Genomic DNA, 21,294 nt, shown 5'->3' with positions numbered 1-21,294 from the left:
GTAGGCATCCTGGGAGTTAAGAGTTCATTTATGGCCTCGGGTTCATCAGGATGCTCCTCCGCCTGAGTGCTCCAAGGAGCTGCAGCATAGGCTGCCGTGTAAGTGCCCCCCTCCCCTGTGGCCATGTCCAATGGAATTCTCTGTAATCACTCCAGGATCCAAAGTATCCCCTTCAGCCCGATCTCAACAAGGGAGCTTTGTAGCAGTCGAGTTTAAAGTAGTTTTCCTTCAGAAGTGGTAGAGAAGGAAGCAGTGGTTGTCAGGGGTAGAAAGAGCTGAGGACCATGGGTAGCACACCTTGCTGCCACAGGAGGCAGAGAGGCATTTTGTTTCTAGACTGTATTTGTCTGCAGTACATTGGTCCCAAGTGTACCTCCACTTTGGGATCATTTGAGCCACATGGGCAGAAAGGGGCAGAATCAACTTTAGTGAACCTTATCTCCTTTTTAAATGTATGTGAATATATGTATATATATATATATATATATATATATGCATGTTCAAGTACATGTGTATAAGCAGATGTCTATACATCTTCTTGCGTATGCGTGTAGACTCTACAAGACAACTTCAAGGAAATGCAGTCCCCAGCCTATGCCAGTAGTATTAGAGCAGGGTAAACAGGGTTGGGTGCTGGGCTTCAGGGAAGAGTCAGTCTGAGACGTGGGAAGCCAAAGTTGGGGTTCTGACCTCCAGACATCTAGTCCCTGGTAGAGTGTTGCACAGCAGAGTCGGAAACAAAGGATTGGGGGTCCATGAGCCTGCAACGAGGCCAGGACCACTGGGGGCTCACAGGCAGAGGGTGAGCCCAGGTTAGCTCATTGGCAAAGGTAGCAGAGGTTGTCTAGGGGCACAGATGGGTCTTCTATGGGAAATTTAGCTCTCTAGGTGAAGGCCTTCTCCATGCTCCCCCACAGCAGTCTCAATGGTAGAAACAATCCATGTTTATCCATACCATTGTATCAACCATCTATCGTGGAAAATGAATGCATACTCCTCAGGGTGAACCAGGGATTAAATACCTTTTGCAGGGAGGAATGCCAAGGAAGAGGAGCTTATTGGCTAAACCCTCAGGGCCTCTAGGTAGCTCATGGAGAACTCAGGCGGAAGAGCATCCTGATGAACCCGAGGCCATGAATGAACTCTTAACTCCCAGGATGCCTACCCGGCCGACCAACCTCAGGAGCCTCCCCAGAGGTGAGAAGCCTTTCTCAAGCACAGTAGGTGGGTGCACTTGTAGGGAGCAAGGGACTCTTTTTACTTTTGATTTTGATGCAGGGTCTTTCTAAGTTCCCCATGACCAGCCTCTGGGCAATGTGACCTATAAGGGGAGAGTGGAGAACATGGCATGTGTTCCAGGCCAGGAATCTGACAGGGAGCAGGGAGGCGCCTGCCGTCTCAGGTGTGTGTACCTGAGTTTTCGGGGTCTCAGACTCCCAACATCTTACCAGGTTTCCTGGAATGGTCCATTGTCCCATGAGGACCCGTTCCTGGAAAGGAAAGCCACAGCCCAAGAGGGTCTCTAAGGAGGAAATGCAACTTCTGAGTGAGAGAAGTGCCCCAGTGATGAAAACTGTCACTACCTGGACTGTACAAGAGCAAAACTATCACATTTGGCAGGCGAGTGAATCTCCAAAGTCACAGAGGCAGCACCTATGCAGCCAGGGTCCAAGCTTATGTAAAAGCTTGTGTAAAGGCCACACTCAAGCCCTGGCCCTGAGCTGATGAGAGCTGTAGGTTCTGATATGAAAGTGGCCCTAAAGTTGGGTGTGTTTGTACATGTTCGAGCGTCTGTGTACACATGCCTGTGTGAATGTGTTGAAAACTGAACCCAAGAGGCCTCGTGCTTGTGAGGCAAGCCCTCTACCAATGATCTATTTTGTCATCCCTCTTTTTACTTTTGATTTTAATGCAGGGTCTTTCTAAGTTCCCCATGACCAGCCTTGTGCTTGCCCTGTAACTTAGGCAATCCTTAAATTTTCTGTCTGCTTCCTCAGCCTCCCAAGTAGGTGGGATAACAGGTCATGACCACCAGTGCCCATCAGGATTGACATTTTTCAAGCCATACCTCTATTGAGTAATGTAGAAAATATAGAACAGGAGGAGGAAGAGGGGGAGAAGAGGAGGAAGAAAACTCAAGCTGGGTGAGGCAGGGGACTCAATCTCATAGCTCCTTGAGTCAGACGAACACTCATCTCTTCTCTCTCCCTCTCTTCCCCATCACTTCTCACTGTACTGCTCAAGCCAGAGTTTCCAATTAGCATGAGCAACCTCCTGATGGTTCCCAACTCCCAGGTCACCATGTTAATACCAAATCAGCCAAGCATATTCTAGGCCAGAATCCCTGGGCCTAAATGATCTTCCTGCCTCAAGACTCTAGAGTATCCAGGACCACAGATATGCACACTCACACCCACCTCACTCTTCAGTAAACAGAAAGCAAAAGATCTACAAGAAGCAATGGTGTGGTGACAGAAGGTAGAGGCCACGTTCAAATCTGAACTCACCTGCTCATTCCTATGTGATGTCAGCTTTAACCGAACGAGTTTCTTGTCTCAGACATGCTGACACAACCAACTAATATCTCCCCTTTCTTTCTCCTATGCTGAACTTACCTGTTAGTTCTGAGGGTTTCTATGATCTACGATTTACTACTCTTATTCCAGTCAACTCATCTTGAGCTCAGTGTTCAATGTGACTTCTTCAGCCCACTTTGCTTTCATTCAACATATTTTTTTAAAAATCAGTAGTTCAATATACGGCATATGGGACTGTGTTACCAGACAGACATAAGAACTAGAACGGTTGAGCTCAGATCCTGGGACTCTCAGAGATCTCAGACTGACAGCAGTGAAGCCACTCCTACCTGCTCTGGAACATGTAACCCTAACACCCCATTGAAGACCGTGGGGACTGAGTCACACAGCACCACACCTGGAGTTCTCCATGCTAATGAGATGTCTAGAGAGCCCTGAGCCAATGAGCAGCCCTTCCTGGGTATTCCTTCCCACAAGAGGTATATAAGCCCTGGTTCACCCCAAATAAAGTATATGCATTCACATCCATCATTAAATAAAGCAATAAAAACAAGCGAGGATTGTCTTGGAGAGTTGCTTAAATCAGAATCGAGGTGGGGAAGGCCTTCGAAAGAGCTGTATCTAGGACTCCTGAGTAAGGTCTTCCCTCCCGCCCTCACTCCCAACCAGGCCAGGTTTCACTTGTCCTGAGTTCTGCCTCGCCCTCTCCTCCTGGTATGCCCAGATGCCAGAGGAGACAGATAAAGCCTCAGAACCCCATTCCTGACTCCCGGCAGTACACCAATGACACGCAGGTACCCAAAGAGGAAACCGAGAACCACAGCGTCTGTCCCAGACTTTCACTGTTTCCCTTTTCAGTCTGGCAAAGGAAGACGCGAGCTGTGGACCCCCATTTCAGATTTTGCCCTGGCTCCTTCCGGCGCCCCTCCCCCACCCCCGCAGAGCTGCAGGTAGCAGTACGACAGTCCAACTGGTTCAAAAACCAAAATATGCCAAAATGTGTACATTAATAAGCATTACTCCCCTTATACCTTAACCCACACACCGTTACGATTTCGTAGGCAGTTAGTTTCACCAGTTTCTTATGAAATTCTAGAGTCTGTCTTCAATCCAGTTTTCTACTTCTAATTTACTAAAGGGCTATGTGTCTAAAGCAGACTTCATGCGTGAAGATTGCCTCTAGTTAGTCTGAAGGTCTGGATCTCTTCAGTGGTGGTATGGTGGGGTCGTCTTTCTGCGATTTGACTATACCCTAAAAGACTTAGTGAGAACCTTCCTTTAGTTCTTCTCTCTATAGTAAGCATAAAATATTGAAGAATTAATATCATACATAGTACACCACCACCATCCGTCTCTAGAACTGCTTTCACTTCCCAATCAGAAACTGTGCCCACTAAACAATAACTCTGTTATCCATCCTCCCAGCGCCTAGCCACCACCATTCTAGTTTCTATCTTAATGAATTTGACCACTCTTGGTATCTGCCCCATCTCATTGGAATCATGGACTGGTGACCTTTTTGTGACTAGCTTATGTCAACTACCATAATGATTCAAGGTTCATCGATGCAGCATATGACAGAAATTCTTCCCCTTTTTAAGGTGAATAATATGTCACCAGCCATTCCCTTTATGCATTTGCTGATGGGCAGTCAGGTACTTTTCACTATTAGTCATTGTTAGTAAAATTGCTGTGAGCACAAGCATGTATATATCTGTTGAAATTCCTGATTTTAGTTCTCGTGTGTGTGTGTGTGTGTGTGTGTGTGTGTGTGTGTGTGTGTATGTGTGTGTGTCTTTGACTTCTGGATCATATAGTAATTCTGTGTTTAAATGTTGTGTTTGTAGGTAGCATACTGGAGCTTGAACCAGTTGGCTGTTGGCTTTTTGTTTGTTTGAGACAAAATAAAATAAAATCTCACTCACAGCTCTGACAAGCCTGGAACTCACTAGGTAGGTCGGCTGCCCCTGAGCTTGTAACAAACCTGCTTCTATTTCCCGAGTGCTGGGATTAAAGGAATCCACAGATGACGCCAGAGCACCTGTGGCCCAATCATCTCCCAAAGTCCCCACTCCTGAACAGGGAACACCAAGCTTTTGGAGGACATTTCAAATTCGAACCATGACACATTTCCATAGCAGCTGCGCCATTTTACACCACCCACCCCAATGTTCCACAAGGCTTCTATGAAACCACTGATTATATAAGTATTTTCCTGATTAGAGTACACGTTCACGATAGATCATTTAGAAAACTCAAAAAAGCAAAATGACGAAACTGAAATTCTCTTTATTCTAATTAGGGAGACATGACCTGAATTCATTTTACCCCCAGGAGAAAAGGGAAAAGACGGTTTTTCTCGGACAATTCTGTCATTGTGTTCGATAGCACGGTCCAAGAATAGTGTTGGCGCCTGCCCTCCTGGACCTTGTGCTCAGATCCCATGGTCCTGGCTGTCACCACCACCCTATCTTCTGAAAGGATGACGCAGTTAACCTGGTTTCTGAATCACACTTGCTGGTTGCTTTCAAGAGGGTTACGGGCGCTGGTGGAGTTGTCACATTCTTGGGCAGTCTGTTTCCGCATTTTTAGAGCCACTCAATGTTTGATAGGAAAGCATGCAACGTTTGAGGAAATGAGCTCTAAAACCCATCATCCACATAAGAACTGAATTGTCCTTTAGCCCAGAGTGGTCCTGAGAAAGTGAGTCCTGTCCGTAAGGGATCAAGAAGCAAAGGGTGGGAAAGTCCCGCCTTTTCCTTCGCTTCTCCAAGTACCCATTGGCGGACTCTGAGGTTCAGGCAATTGTTCCCATTGGCTCTTCCGAATGTCGCTCTACGCTCAGAGCCAGCCACTGAGAGTCACGGAGTGGATTTTAAAAATGCGGTGGGCGGAGCGTCTGATTTTTGAACTACTGGCGGCGGAGATCCGGCGTCCCTGACTCGGGCACGGTAGGCTTGCTGTCGAGTTCCGTTTTGGCCGCAGGACCCGGAAGGCTTAGGAGGAGTCGGCTGAGCCCGGACCCTCGCGTCCAGCCATGGTCGGGCGCCGCAAGCCAGGGACCCCGAGGAGGCGACCCTCTAGTCCGGCGCCCGGACCCTCTCAGCCAGCCACGGACTCGCGTCGCCAGTCGAGGACTCCGACGAGGCGGCCCTCCAGTCCGGCGCCCGGACCCTCGCGACGGAGCTCCGGAGTAGGTAAGCGGGCCTTCCCTGCACCACCGAGGCTGCTTCCGTGACCTTGCGAGGCGGGCCAGCAGAGGGACCCTTGCCCCTGGTCAAGCCATGCCGCTAACCACGCATGGGGTTAATGGTTTCTTTCCTGGCCATTTTACAGCCGGAGGGGGGGAAAAAAAGAAGAGCCGCAGACCAGATAGGTTGCTTGAGCAGAGATACACAACACATTCTAACAGACACGGGGTCTTTTTTAAGGATTTATTTAATATTTGTGTGTGTGTGTGTGTGTGTGTGTGTGTGTGTGTGTGAGAGAGAGAGAGAGAGAGAGAGTGTGTGTGTGTGAGAGTGAGTGTGTGTGTGTGTGTGTGTGTGTGTGTGTGTGTGTGTCTGAGTGTATGCTACATGTGCGAAGGTGCTGGCGATAGCCAGAAGAGGGCATCGGAAGCCCGGAGCCGGGAGTTACAGAGAGTTGTGGAGCTGCCCAGTAAGAGTGCTGGAACAGAACCCAGGCCCCCTGGAAGAGCAGCTAGCGCTATTAACAGCTGAGCTAGTTTTCCAACGCCTACTTTTTATTATTTATTTGCAGGGCTAGAGATAGAACTCAGGACTCTGAGCTTGCTAGGCAAGGGTTCGATTATAGAACTACATCTCCAACCCTCTGTATGAAGGGCTTTAGAATTAGATTTACATGCCTGCTTCTTCCTCTCTGTACTTGGATTAAAGGCACACACCACCACATTCAATTTTTCACAGAGGGACCGTGAGGCTCTAAAGGAATAGTGTGGTCATGTTTGTACCTACCGCTGCCAGAGCTGATGTATCTGTATGATGTTGGCTGTTGATTTCCAGTGTAGAAGCAACCTTCCATTACTCTTATCTTAGGGAAAAGTTTTATCTCAGATGTGCTCACACACTTCTTGACTCTCCTACTGCCCTTGTCTAGTAAGCTTGCTTCCAGCTATTTAGCGCTTTTTCCTTCTTCCACTTCCTTCAGCCTAAGCCCTTGCCCTCACACTCACGGCCTTTTCCTGGATGTCCCCTTCCTTTCCCAAGTCATCCCTTCTTTTATGTGGGCTCTTGGATATATCTTCCTTTTGTGCTGTAAGGGACTTTGTTGTCCTTGCTACCTTGCTCTACATAACAGCTCTCAGCCATCTGAAGCTCCAGTTCCAGAGGATCCTTCTGGCCTCTGCAGGCACTGCATACGCAGACATACATGTAGGCAAAACAGATACACCTAGAATAAGATAAAACCAGTTTTTTTTTTAAACTGGTTTTTTTTTTTTTTTTTTTTTTTGGTTCTTTTTTTCGGAGCTGAGGACCAAACCCAGGGCCTTGCGCTTCCTTGGTAAGCGCTCTACCACTGAGCTAAATCCCCAACCCCCGATAAAACCGGTTTTGGTGCGACAGTGGCTTCCACATATCTCAGGCCACCCTGGAGCTCAGGACACCTTGTCTCTGCTTCCCAGTTGTTGGAATTGTAGGTGAGAGCCCATGGGCCTGGCTGGAAAGAGCCTTAGTATGTAAGTCCTGCTTGAAATTCTCTGGCTCCCAACTGCTTATGTTGACTCTTGAGACCCGGCTTCAGTGTGTTTGAACCCAGTCTCTCCGGGTCGACTCCGATGCCTTGCGTTTCATAAACATCTGTTCTTGCATCATGAATCTTAGAGCTCTCTTCCTCTTATATTTCTCAAAAATCTTCCTTTTTGGGGGAGAAAATAAGGCCTCACCAGTCTAGGCTCCTACCTCTGCCTGTCGAGCCATGGATTGCAAGTGCACAGCATGGCGCCCAGTTCTCTCCTCTGTTCCAACTCCTTGGGTAGAGTTTATTTGGATTCTTGAGTTTGGCTCCCTTCTCTTCTGGTGTTAGTCGAGTTCTTTGGTGGTCTCTGGTTGTGCTGCCTTTGTTTTCTGTGAGCGTGTACCTGGTAACAACACCCTCTCACCACCCCTCCCTCAGCTGTGCTCCCATAAGTGGTGGGGAAGAGGCAGCTACTCATAGTTTATCTCTTAGTCGTGGTGCATCATGGTTAGCGTCAGTGGACAGCCTGCTATGAATTTAGTCACCCAGGAAGGGGGAACTTCAGCTGAGGAATTGCTTCTGTCAGAGTGGCTGGCCTATGGCCATGTCTGTGAAATATTTTTTAAAATATTTATTTAATGTATATTACAGATGGTTGTGAGCCACCATGTAGTTGCTGGGATTTGAACTCAGGACCTCTGGAAGGACATTCAGTGCTCTTAACCACTGAGCCACCTCCAGCCCATGTGAAGCATTTTTTTTTTAAATTGCTTATCGATGTCGGAAGGCCCAGTCCACTGTGGGTGGCGCTGCCACCTCCTATGTGGGTAGGTGGGCTTGAACTCACATAACCCCTTTCCTCCCCAGGTTGGTCTTCGAGGTGGTGTTTTAATCGCAGCAACAGCAACCAAAGTAGAGCAGGGTCCTCCCTCTTTGTCTTAAGTGTCTCCAGTCTCCTAGACACTGCTTGGGACTTCGGCTCACTCGGGATTAAGTCTCCACCACCTGCCTGGCACGGCCCACCTCTCCTCTCGTCTCCCTTCTTCCATTTTCCTCAGGTGTTCCTTACTGCTGGGGATAGAGTCTCTTTCTTGGCTGGACCTTAAGTAACCCAGCTAAAGCTAAGGGTTCCTGTGTGCAGCACCAGGGGTTGAACCCAGGGCCTTAGGTGTGCAAGGCAAGTGCTCCTCCGGCCAGTTCCTATGTGTGTGCTTTTGTTTGGTTTTAGCCAAGCTGTTCAATTAATCAGGCGTATTCATTTTAATCATCAGTCGTTTCTATTTATTGACAGTTATACTATTTACTTAGATTTAGCTCTCATTACCGCAAATTTATTGTATTTAATGTCTTTTTTAATCTCAATAACTAACGCTTGAGTTGAATTGAACTCAGCTATCTTTTCGTTTTTAAGATTTATTTTTCTATTGGCTTCATAGTTAGGAGCACAGGCTGCTCTCCCAGAGGGCTACGGTTTGATTCCCAGTACCACAGAGAGGCTAACAACCATCAGTACAGTGCCAGAGGACCTGACTGCCTCTTCTGCAGGTACCAGGCATGCACATGGGGTGCAGACATACATGCAGGCACAACACCCACTGCACACAAAGATTTTTGTGGTTTTTTTTTTTTACTATGCATATGTGTGAGTGTTTTTCTGCATACATGTGTGTGAGTGTATGTATATGCATGTGCGTATACACAGATTATATATATATATATATATATATATATATATATATATATATATATATACACACACACACACACACACACCTACAGCGGTCAGACACAGGTGTCAGGGTGTTAGATTCTCTGGAATCGGAGTTAGTAAATGTAGTGGCTGTAAGCCACCGCATGGAGCTGTGCATCAAACCTAGGTCTTCTACAAGGACAGCCACTACTCTTAACCAATGAGCCATCTCCCTGGCCTAATCATATGTATGTGCACATTAATGCAAATGCCCAAGGGAACCAATCACCAGATCCCCTTGGCCCTAAAGTTACAGGCAAGTGGTTATAGGCAGTGTGAGCCACCTACCCTGGGTGCTAGGAACCAAGCTTGGATCCTCTGTAAGAATGGCGTGTGCTCTGACCACTGAGCCATCTTCAGACCTTAACGCATGTGGCATTCTTGTTTTCCACCAGATCTATTTCAGGTTATTCGTTTGCCTCTGGTGAATTTGGGGTGTATCTTTCAGGTTTTTTGAGAAGAATATTTTTATATTTTTCACTTTAAGTGGTCTAATATCAGTTAAGTTTCTTCTTCATTATTTTAGAGTTAGAAGTGTTTTTTTCTTTGTCCGCGTTGTGGGGGACTGAAGCTATGGCGTCGTGCATGCTAACCAAGCCACAGAGCCATGACTCCAGAGCAGAATGATTTTGGGGTTTTTTTTTTTTTTTGGTTGTTTTTTGTTGTTGTTGTTGTTGTTTTCAATTTTGTGTTTTTGTTTCTCAATGAGAATTTGATTTTTACCAAAGTCTGTGGCTTCGCCATCCACATTCCTGACAGTAGCACTGAATTATGTTGTTCCCAAGGTCCTAACTTGGTCTCTAATGAACGCTGGCCAACTGTCTCCACTTCCCAGGGCTCTGGGATAATCAAGACAAGGGATTTGCACTAGGTACTCCCTAATTCCTTCCAGCTAATAAGAAGAAAGACAAGGAGCTAAAAACTGACGTAACTAACTTTCCAGTCTGCTGGGAAGGGACTGAGAAAGGCTTGATGGAAGTTAACACACAAACCCAAAGGCCCAGACCGAACTCACTGAACAGGCATTTCTTTCTTTCTTCCTTCCTTTCTTTTTTTAAAGATTTATTATTTTATTTATATGAGTACACTGTAGCTGTCTTCAGACACACCAGAAGAAGCCATCAGATTCCCATTACAGATGGTCGTGAGCCACCATGTGGTTGCTGGGAATTGAACTCAGGACCTCTGGAAGAGCAGTCAGTGCTCTTAACCACTGAGCCATCTCTCCAGCCCCTGAACAGGCATTTCTTAAGCACCTGCTTGCCCTGAGGGTATAGTCCCATGCTGAAGTCTGTTGAGTTCATGTGAAGGTTGGTGTCTGTTGGGCTGCAGAGCACCACTTGGCTTCCACCGCCTTCGCCCTCACGACCTAACTCTTCTGCTCAGGCCCTCAGGCACTACACAGAAGACGGAGATTCCTGTGGCTTAAGGAAATAAAGAACCTGCAAAAGAGCACAGACCTCTTGTTTAGGAAGAAGCCTTTCGGCCTCGTGGTGAGTTCTGGGGACCTTTTCTTTAATTCTCCCCAATATGGGGGGGGGTGCTTCTGCTTCCCCACTGACATGGCTGAAGGTTGTCTTGAACCCTTTGAGGCACTCCACAGCCTCTGTTCTTATGATATTGATTTCTCATTACTTCTGAGTGTAATAGAACCTCTCATCCAGTTTGTCTCCCTACCCTGAGGTTGTCTTTTTTCCCCTCACCACCCATAAGCTCTGCCAGTTCTTGTGCTCCTGGGAGTCAGCACCTCCTCTGAACCAGGCCCTAAGATCAAGGGCCAAGGCATAATGGTAGAAATGGATGCATTAGATACTTGGAGAAAGACCATGCACTCTTCAATCACTGTTCTGTGGCTCTCTACTCATCCCCATCCCACTCCCCCACAGGTAAGAGAAATATGTGGGAAATTCAGCCGTGGTGTGGATTTATATTGGCAAGCTCAGGCCTTGTTGGCCCTTCAAGAGGTAAGAAGGGGCAGGGATGAGTGAAAGCAGAGAGGAAGACATCCCAGAATTCCACAGGACTGCTTATGGCGTACCACAGGCTGTTCTGGCCTCCCGAAAAGAGCAGCTAGCATGTAACATGTGAGGGTGCAAAGTTGGATTCACCCTGGATTCACCTTGTTCTTTACTTCAATCTTTGAGTCAGTTATGTCTCCAAAAACAGACAGTCTGGGCCCTTCATCCATGCCAGTGTTCTCATTCTGCCCCAGGCAGCAGAAGCGTTTCTCGTTCACCTCTTTGAGGACGCCTATCTCCTCTCCTTACATGCTGGCCGAGTCACGCTTTTCCCCAAAGATGTGCAGCTAGCCAGGAGGATCCGAGGCATTGAGGGAGGACTCGGCTGAGCTGCCAGTGCGATGTGTCCGTAAGTCTTTCCTGCTCCTCAGAGTGTTGCTTGTTGCTGGGGAGAGAAGATTGCTCTGAAGGGGGAGTGTCATCCACACCCATCCTTAGTCCCTTTCCCTCTCACCCGTGTTCCCTACTGAAGGCCTTTCTCAGCTGCTTGGAAGGCATGTGCCATGGTTCTTTGTGCAGTATTAAGATAAGATCTGAGAGTAGTGGTTCATGCTCGCAACCTAGCACTTAGGAAGCTCAGGCAGGAGGATAAGGAGCTCAGGACCAACATGACATGAGCATCGAGTACCAGGTGGATGCTTGCCAGCACTGTAGAGAGATCTTTTTAAAATTAAGTGAATGTGAGTTACGCTCTGTATTCCTGATAGTACCTCTTGCCATTTACAAGGACCAGATCCCCCACCTTCCCCCACCTTCCCCCACCTTCCCCCACCCCACCCCACCCCACCACCGCTACCTTGGTATGGGTCTTACTATGTAATTCTAGCTGTCTTGGAACTGTATAGAGTAAGATGGCCTCAGACTCAGAGATCACCTACCTCTGCCTCCTAAGTGCTGGGATTAGAGCTGTATGTATGCCACTATGCCCAGCTTCAGATCCTCTAGTTTTAAAAAGAAGGAGGTTTTGTTGTTTGTTTGTTTGACTGATTTTAAATGTGATTCCCAAATTTCAGAGACAATACCTGGAATCTTTTGGAGCTGCAGCCAAACAGCAGTGTCTGAGGCACTGCCTGGATATTGCTGGTTTTGAGCAGTGGCTACACGATGCCCTTTAAGATTGTGGCTTTTGCCTGTGACAGAGGAAGAAGAGGCCATCTGCCTCGCCCATGGACACGAATGAGTGTTTGCAGACCAAAGGTCAACTTGGTTTGTGAATTGCTCAACCACATTACTGTTTGCGGGTTTCAGACCCATGAGGTCTGCCATGTTATGAGGGGTATTGATATTTTATTCTTCCTGTACCATGTGCATCTTTTATCCTGTGTCTTTGTACTTTTTAAATATAAGGGAGAAGTTTTTGAGTAAAATGTTAGAATCTGTTGTATGGAAAGCCCTGGCAGTCCCACCCGCCATACAAATGTCTGCCTTCCAGATTGCCCTCACGCTGCCTGTCAGCAAACATGGAGCTTTTCAAAACTTAAGTAGCGTTACATACACAGTCTTCTCTTCCTTCCCTTCAAGGCTGGGACTTGAATCCAATGTCTTATACATGCCAAACATGGACTGTAATGTTGAACTGCATCACAGCCTGAAATATATAGTCTTTCTGGTTCCTACCAGTAAATTCCTATGGAAACCATCCAGAAAGTCTCTCTTAGAAGTAGACAGTTTATCCTTAGCTGTAAATCACATACAATGTATCATACCAGTTTTGGGATTTTACAACATGTTTTCCGTATTTTTTACAGGTTATCTTTAGTTTATTTGAGGAGAAATAATAAAAAAATAATTTCTTAGTGAGAAAAATTGAAATAAAGTTACTGTTACAGATGTTATAAGCTTTTGTAGTAAGTATTAAACTTATCATTTCCCACCATTTGGAGCAGTTACAATGTAACCAAGAGAAGTGAGCTGTGATGCAAGGCACCCACAAAACACCTGCCCTCTTGTGGATAAAAGCAATGTAAGAGGTGTCCAGGAAAATGGCACGTGCTGAGGTGAGAACAGCAGTGAACACAGACTCCTGGTGAAGACATGGCAACTGACTAAACTCAGCCACGTTCCAGGTTTCACGAGTCAATAAAACTTTACCCTTTGCAAAAATGTATTGGCAGATCAGATATATGCAGACATTCATATAAAGCTCGTCTGTGGTAAAGTCTTTTTACCTTACCACATTAGTCTTTTTCTTACGTGACAAGCAGCTCTGTAGTGTTTATTGGAATAAGAACTTTACCTCCTGGTAACTAATAGTATGTAATGTGTGTAATGTTTTATCTGAAGCTTTAACAGCTTACATGAGGTTTCTCACTCGAGTGTGTAAGTCAAACAATCTCTGGTGTTCCCCAGGATATCCACCTGTCTCCACCTTCTCAGTATGGGATACATACATCTTCCCAGTATGGGATACAACCATATGCTGTCATATCTGGCTTTTTATGTGGATCCTGGGGGTTACGCTCAGGTCCTTGTGACTGCAAGGCAAGCTCTTTACCAGCCGAGCCATACGCCAGCCCAGTGTTGTGGAGCTTTTGTGTGGTCTGAGGTATCCCTCGCTGCACACGTATTGAGAGAGTTTCGGATGCCTGGGCCTGTGTGCCACAGCTGGGAAGTAGCAGTGGGCTTTGCAGGCTGTAGTCTGGCCTCTTCCTAGTTGATAGCCACACCACAGTCATTAGCTGCTTCTGTTCCTCTGTCTTCCCTACCCTGACACTTATTCCCTGAACCAAGATCCCAAGCATCTCCCCCCTCATCTGCTTCTGTCGGGTATGTGGTCACAGAGTAAAGTTACTAATATATAAACCCCACTTCTCATTCGCTGGTTTGTTTGAGACAGGGTTCTGCTGTGTAACCAGTTTGTTCTTGAACTTGTGATGTTTCTGCCTCAGCCTCCCAGGTGCCAGAATCAGGAGTGTAGCACCCACAGCCTGGTTTCTGCCTTTCTCTTTTCTTTTTTTCTTTTTTCTTTTTTTTTTTTTTTTTTTTTTTGGGAGCTGGGGCCCGAACCCAGGGCCTTGCATTTGCTAGGCAAGCGCTCTACCACTGAGCTAAATCCCCAACCCCTCTGCCTTTCTCTATTAGGACTCTCATCAATTCCTAGCCTTCCCATTGAGTTTATTTCTGCTTTCACGTTTTTAATATCCAAGGCATTTTTCTTATTTTTTGGCTAATTTTTTTATATGTATAAAATGACAGCACTTAACTCAGTAAAACAAACCACTACAGCTATTGAAATCAAAGAGCATTGATGAGGAAGACAAAGGGAAGATCAGGGAGCCTCTAGTGTCAAAAAACCCAGCCTCACTGTAGCTCTATAGGAATCATGACCCCCACCACTATAGTGCTGACCTGTGTGGCTGCCCCTGGTCCTCACACTGAGCAGAGCACCAGCCTGTCAGTGGCCGCCCCCTAAGTCCTACAAGCATCTCCCATCTGCAGAACCTAGCCAGAAGCAGCCACAAGGGAGTCTGAGAATGTTAGCCAGCTTCTAGCCTCCTTTGTTAAGAGTCGAGACAGGGACCAACCCAAAAGAACCATCACATAGCCCTTGTGAGTACCACTTTAAGTTGTGATTTTCTGGTTTGGTTTTGCTGTGTAATAACTGTTCGCTCCGAGTTACTTTTCCTCCCTCTTATTTGCTTGAGGACACAGACAAAAGCTAATTGAGAGTTATAAGCTTGCGGCTAGAACTTGCCTAGAGACTGCTCAGATGAACATTTTAGAGAATCCTCATGTCCCCTTGGGATAAAGACGTGACCAGAGGAGGTCTAAGGCCTAGGTGGTTTTAAGAACTGAGGCTCATATGCAAAAACCATGCATAAACCTCCAACATGCCCGTCCCTGGCTTTGGCCTCCTTGCATCCAGAGGCCCTCTACTAAATTGTCTAAGGGGACAATGGCAGTTGTGTAGTGAGTGGTGAGAGGAACTTCTAGGGGTTTGGTTTGCTAATGACTCTGCAACCAGACCCACTCAACTCCCAGGGCTCCAGTTGCAGAAGGATGTAATGACGCCGTCAGTTTTGGGGGTAGCAAAGGCTGTTGTGGTTGTGTAGAAAGTGCTGGTTCAGCTTGGCCCCGGATGTCTCAGGAGCTGCTGAAGTCAGTGCTTGTCCACCTGCTTTTTAACTTTCAAAAGAGTTGCTGCCTTTGCCTCCGTGGTTCTCCTCGTCTTTGAGTGTGTGATGATCTTCTTAACTCTGTGAGTTAAGCTGACTCCATGGTTTTCTAGGTTCTTTCCACCCCACCCCCCCCATTGAGATATCACCACAACCATTACTCTTTGAAGCTAATACTAGTTCCTTGATTTATCTTCAAAGCTGTTTCCTTGTGTCTGGTGTTCTGCGATGTCATTATGTTGTGTCTAAATGCAGATTTCTTTTAGTTCGCTTGGCATTCATTGGGCTTCTTGAATATGGGCTGATGGTTTCTCATCAGTCCTCACCCATTATCTCGTCAAACACCGCCTCTCCACAGTCTCTCCACTCCCACAGAAGCTCCAGTCACCTGCTCTTCAGGCTTTTCCCTGTGCCCTCCATCACTGCTTTCAGATGGCTTCTTCTGCCCACCTCCTAATTCATTGATGGGATTTTTCTCTTCAGCCAGTCCTAATTTACTTTTAAACTTTTCAATTTTCTTTTTTTTTTTCATGTTTTTTCTATTTTGAGATGATTGCTCATTATATGGCCTGTCTCTGCCCACAGTGCTGGGATTAAATATGTGTATCTTCTAGCCTTTGCCCATTTTCTTAATTTTAACTGTTGCGAGGTGTAATGGCTATTCCTGGTTGTCAGCTTGACTATATCTGGAATGAACTACGATCCAGAATTGGAGGGCTCACCTGTGATCCAGATCGTGAGGCTGGCAGACACAAGTTTCTGACCTGGATCTTGGCATAGAGATCTTGAGGCATAGTGGCTATGAAAAACTTAGGCCCAGGCAAGGTAATATACACCTTTAATCCCAGAAGACTAAGGCAAGGAAATCTCCAAGCTCAAGGTCAGCCTGGGTCAAAGCAAGTCCCAGATCCAGACATGACCATACACACCTTTAATCTGGGTCACATCTCCTGCTGGAGGCCTACATGAGGACATTGGAAGAAGGAAGACTCTTCTTCGCCTGCATGCCCTTACTTGCCAGCACACCTGTTGGAATCTACTTCTACAGAAGTCCAGCTCATGGGACTGAGCAACTACTACATCCTTGGACTTAGACTGTAAGTCATCCCAATAAATTCCCTCAATATAGAGATATTCCATAAATTATGTAATTTTAGAGAACCCTGGGGCGGGAGAGGTAGGTCCCCAGGAGAGGTGTGTCTGAAGAGAAGAGACAGTGTACTCACATACATAAAATAAATAAATAACTTTTTTTTTTTTAAAAAGGAGAACCCTGACTAGGACATGAGGGTTTTTTTGTTGTTGTTGTTTTGTTTTTAATTTATTATTTCTGTAATTATTATCTGGTTCTTTTTGCTCATAACTGTATTGTTTTGTTTTCCAGACAGGGTCTCACATTGCCAAGGCAAGACTCAAGCCTGCTGTGTGGCCAAATGTACTTTGAACTTATTCTCCTTCCTGCCTCAGTTTCCCAGTGCTAGGGTTGTAAGCGCTCTGGGCCAGGCCTGACACCAGGATGCCCAATTGTCTTCTCATCTTTGTTACTTTTTAGTTTCTTATCCTGTTGAGGTCTACCCCACCTAGCATAGCTATAGCCATTTTGTTCCATGCCTGCCATCATTGATACAGAAAATGACTCGACTCAGAGCAAGGTCATGCTGTGAGGTTTGTTCAACTTAATAAATTACACAAAGCTTTACATATGGCCCACCACATTAAAGGTAAATATGAGCTGTTCTGTCTGAAATGGCTTGAGTCAGAGCCAACCATCCGGCAGCACCTGCATGCGAGCTCATTGTGGCTTTGTGGGGTTTTCCCTTTATAAGCCGGCCCTGAGAAATGGTCAGAGTCATGGCTCAGCCCCTGAATTCTGAGCTGCGGCCCTGGCCCTGATTGATCAGTCTCAGGGGGTCCATTCAATAAACCATCCTTGTCTGAGATCTGTGTTTGTGGGGCGTCTCTTGGACCCCAACAGTCCCCTGCTGAAAGCTCCAAGTCTGATCCCTTTGACTCCTTTAATAATGTAAGTGTAGCCATTTCCAGGCTGTGTCTGATGGTTGTAATGTTTTGAGTCCCTATGCATTTGTTTCTACACATGGTTTCAGTTGGTTCTCACTCTCAGCCTCTCGTCTCTTCGGTGCCTGTCACATCTACATGGGGAGAGAATTCGAGGTCTCAGATGCCATCTTCTGCAGAGCATCCTTCCTCTCTCACCAGCTACCTCGAGGCACTGAACATCCAGAGCCATCCCAATGAGTCTCACTCCACTGCAGGAACAGCCAGCTTTTCCCAGGGGCATTCTATGCTTCCTCCGCCACCTCCCTGTTGAGTCTATCCGTGTGTGTGTGTGTGTGTGTGTGTGTGTGTGTGTGTGTGTGTGTGTGTGTGTGTTTGTGTTATACTTGGGTGTACATTTGTGTGTGCAAATGTCAGGTGTCCCCTTTGTCACTCTTCACTTTATTTCCTTGAGGCAGAGCTTCTACTGAACCTGGAAGCTGGCTGCCCCTTAGCCCCAGCAAGGCTGTAGACAGCAAACGCAGCAAACCTCCTGTCTCCAGTCTCCTCCACCCTAGCATTTGGGTTACAGGTGCATAAGGCCATACTCCGCTTTTTACTGTATGTTGAGGATCTAAACTCGGGTCCTCGTGTCTGCATGGCATGCACTTTGACAACTGAGCCCTCTCCCCAGCCCCTCATTTTTTTTAAATTGAAGTTTTTTAATTGTATGCCTGAGAAACTATCACAAGTCACAATTTCATAGCTCTGAAGCACCAGTATAACAGTTCTCAGGTCAATAGTCAGACATTTCGAGCTTCCCAGACACCTGCCCTGGCCCCACCAGATTACATAGATGTTTGCTTTGCCAAGGATAGTAATCCGACTTATAGATTGACTCAGGCTGTTGTTAGAAGAAATGATGAAGGCTATGTCCTCCTGGGTCTCCTGCTCTACGTTTGCGAGATCTGTATTTTTTAATCATGCAGCTGTGCTAATTCCCATGGCTGTATGATCACAGCCCACATGAGTCCTGCTTCCTCGGTTTCAAACAATCTGGGTAAAGAAAATTTGGGGGTAAATCGCGTCTATGCTGGGTATATACAGATTTTAATCTTGTGGCTTTTATTCTCCCAAGCAACTATAACAATAATTTACATTGTGTTGCGCATTCAAGTGACGTTGAGATGACATCAACGTAAATTGATCAGATCAGATCAGTGTATATGGAAAGGTGTGTGTGGGTTATTTGCAAATATTCTGCTTTAAAAACAACAAGCCAGTTCATTGTGTTAATCAATCAAGCTAGCATCTTGCTTCAGCTTCCCTGGGACTGGGATTACTGCAGGCATGCACCACCACGTTAAACACCCTGCCATTTTATATAAGGGAGTTGAATAGTCATCCACATGAGATCTTGATTCCAATTCCCTGGAGGCACCAAGAAACAAATACAAAGTATCCCATTGAGTGGATATAACCAAAGGTATATATTTTTGCTATATTGAACACTTGAATAGGTTCATACTTAAAAGCTTTTATAAATATAGGACTTCATTCTGCTTAAAATTTATGAGATGCAATTATTTGAAAATGTTTTACAAATATTATAAAGAAACCAATTTCAATTCAAAAATAAAGTTTAGATTCCCACATAAATCTATGAGCGTGTTTCAGTGAAGAGCCACAGCTAAAATTAGACCTTCAGCCCTTCTGCCAGTGGGCAAAGAGATACATTGTTGGTGGTGGTGTTCTTATATCAGGCGGGGCAGAGCAGAAGGCAGTCCTTTGTTCATCCTAGCTTGATGCTTGGCTTGGTGGCCAAAGCTGTTTTATGCCAAGGACTCATAAAGATCAGATCAAATCAAGTCCCGGCACCACAGCATGGGAAGAGGGAGGCAGAGACCCGCAGACTGCCATGTCACCCACAAACCTGCCCTCCAGTTCATGGAACAGGTCCCAGCCATAGGTACCTGCTTGCCACCACACCACTCAGCACCGATAGAGGATGCCACCCAGGGCCCTGCCAGTGAAGTGGCCATGAGTATGTGGTGGGTGGTCAGAGGGAAGGGAAAGAGAAGTGGAGCAGCTTGAGCACCGTGAAGAGATGGAGCTGGAGACCGAGGTTGGAGAAGAGGAACCTGCTGTGAGTGGCCAGCCCTGCCACCTGGGGCCACAGTGAGGTCCCAGTCCGTTCTATTTTGCTGTGGACTGGGGTTAGTACAGAATATGAAAATACCAAGGGATGTTGAGGGCTTTAGATCGGGTTTGAGAAACTTGGGAGGTGAATTCAGAACCATTGCCTGACTGGAGGGAGGCTAAGATTCTGAATTGAGGGATGATCTCACAGAGGAAGAGATCAAAGACTGAGCCTTTCATTGGTGGTAGGGAATGCCCCCACCCACCCTGAGAAAGTATCCACCAAGACCAGGAGGTACTTGGCATGTTTGATGGTGAGCATGTGGGTAAAGTCAAGTTGCCAGTCGGTTCCAGGGAGGGAGCCTTTAGCCTGGTGGGTAGGAAAAAGGTTGCTATGATACCTGGAGTTGGGGTCTGACATCTGACAGATTTTGCAAGAGGCAGTGATAGATTTTAAGAAATGCAAGTCCTCAGGGGTAGACTGTAGGTGGGTTTTAACAAAGTAAGGTAAGACTTGGCTGTTAGGGTGAAAGAGATGGTGAAGATAGGACAGAGTCTGTTGAGTGTCAGGGAGTGACAGGGGGAAGGAAGTAGGTTGTAGTGTGAGAACGTCCTGTGGTGGGCGGAGACAGATCTGGGCCTCCAAGGATCAGAGCTCTAGCTGCCTAGTCAACCCAGTTGCTCCCTTAGAGATAATAGAGTTGTCTGGTGGGAACAGCCCTGGGCAATTCCAATACCCGTTGGAGATGGGAGGCTTTTAGCATGACCATAGTTTGGTCTGCATTGGTTATTGATCCCCCTTTTATTGTAAGTAGCCCGCATTCTTTCCAGATAGAGGCGTGGGACAGGAGGATATGGAAGGCACATTTAAAGTCTGTAGGGGTTTATGGATTGTCCCTGTGCCAATTGAAAGGCAGTGTAAGAGCTATTAGTTCAGCCTGTTGACTAGTGGTGTGGGCAGGAAGGGCCCATGCCTCAACCATCTCTGAATCTGACATTACAGCATAGCCAGCTCTTCAGGCTCCTTTATGTATAAAGAAGCTGCCGTCTGTGTACCCGGTATAGATGGCCTGAGGCGATGTGCCTTCCTGTGTGTGTCAGTGATGGGACAATAGTCTCTCTTAGGTTTCAGTGCAGGAACGAGATAGGGAGTGGTCAGTGTTCAGTCAAGGAAGAGGGTTTGAGATATTGAGAGATGGATGTGATTGGAAAGTAAATGTGGAGTCTTCTATTAATGTTACCAAAGGGAAAGAAGCCTGGAGGGAGGACGTTTCTGTAAGCCTTTGTAAGTTAGGAGCTGGGTCAGGTTTTGGGAGGAGAAGACAGTGGTAGGTGAGCCAAAGCGTAGCTTTTCGGATTCTTGAATAAGGACCTCAGCAGCTGGTACGCACACATGCAGGGTGCCCATCCCTGGATGGTCAGGTCTAATTTCTTTTGACAAGTCTGCTACGGGTGCAAAGGAGGTCCCAGTTGGTGACCTAGGACTCCAAGGGCAAATACCTCCATTTCTCCCACATAGAGGGAGACGGGATAGGTTATCACTGGGAGGTGTAAAGCCGGGACCTGAAGGAGGGCCTGCTGGAGCCTTTGAAAGGGCTTAGTAACAGGTTTGAGAAGAGGTTCCTGGGTGAGGCCTAAGGCTGCTTCATATAAGGAGTGGGAAGGGAGGGAAAAGGAGGGGATCCAGGAATGTAAAAATCCAGTTATTCCTAGGAATGATAGAATGTCCTCTAATAGAGGGGACTGCAGGAGACGGGATTAGATATTTTCTATCTAAGGTAATGGCTTTGTGTGTTGGAGTAATTGTTAGTCCCAAGTAGGTAGGACACCTGAGGGGTGGACAATTGGACCTTAGAAGATGAGACTTGGCTGGACAGGACATTCAGAAGCGCAGAGGTGTTAGTTTGGCTAGACAGATTGCAAGAAGAAAGTCATCAACATTCAGAATGAGCTTAGATTTAGGGACAAAAGAAAGTAGGTAGGTCAGAAGCCAGGGCTTGGTGTAATAGGTATGGGCTGGCCTGGAACCCCTGAGGTAGCAC

General features: G+C 46.6%; 1 protein-coding gene and 1 non-coding gene across 3 annotated transcripts; both read left to right on the top strand.

Annotated features, from left to right (window-relative positions):
* Nucleotides 1-5,459: 5,459 nt before the first annotated feature.
* On the top strand, nt 5,460-13,106 carry Cenpa (centromere protein A). Of its 2 annotated transcripts, NM_001106711.2 has the most exon segments (5): nt 5,477-5,734; nt 10,372-10,478; nt 10,872-10,949; nt 11,198-11,352; nt 12,017-12,838. In NM_001106711.2, coding segments are annotated over 4 exon segments (480 nt in total). In that variant the 5' UTR covers nt 5,477-5,574; the 3' UTR covers nt 11,333-11,352; nt 12,017-12,838.
* A 5,713-nt stretch (nt 13,107-18,819) lies between these two features.
* On the top strand, nt 18,820-18,964 carry LOC120093431 (small nucleolar RNA SNORA48). Its single transcript, XR_015623603.1, has one exon. It is a non-coding gene; the product is annotated as a small nucleolar RNA SNORA48 (small nucleolar RNA).
* Nucleotides 18,965-21,294: the final 2,330 nt, after the last annotated feature.

The sequence above is a fragment of the Rattus norvegicus genome, chromosome 6, assembly GCF_021556685.1.
Source record: "Rattus norvegicus strain SHRSP/BbbUtx chromosome 6, alternate assembly SHRSP_T2T, whole genome shotgun sequence".
Lineage (NCBI taxonomy): Eukaryota > Metazoa > Chordata > Mammalia > Rodentia > Muridae > Rattus > Rattus norvegicus.
The sequence above is the reverse complement of the archived record's forward strand: the minus strand, read 5'-3'. Positions and strand labels throughout refer to the sequence as shown.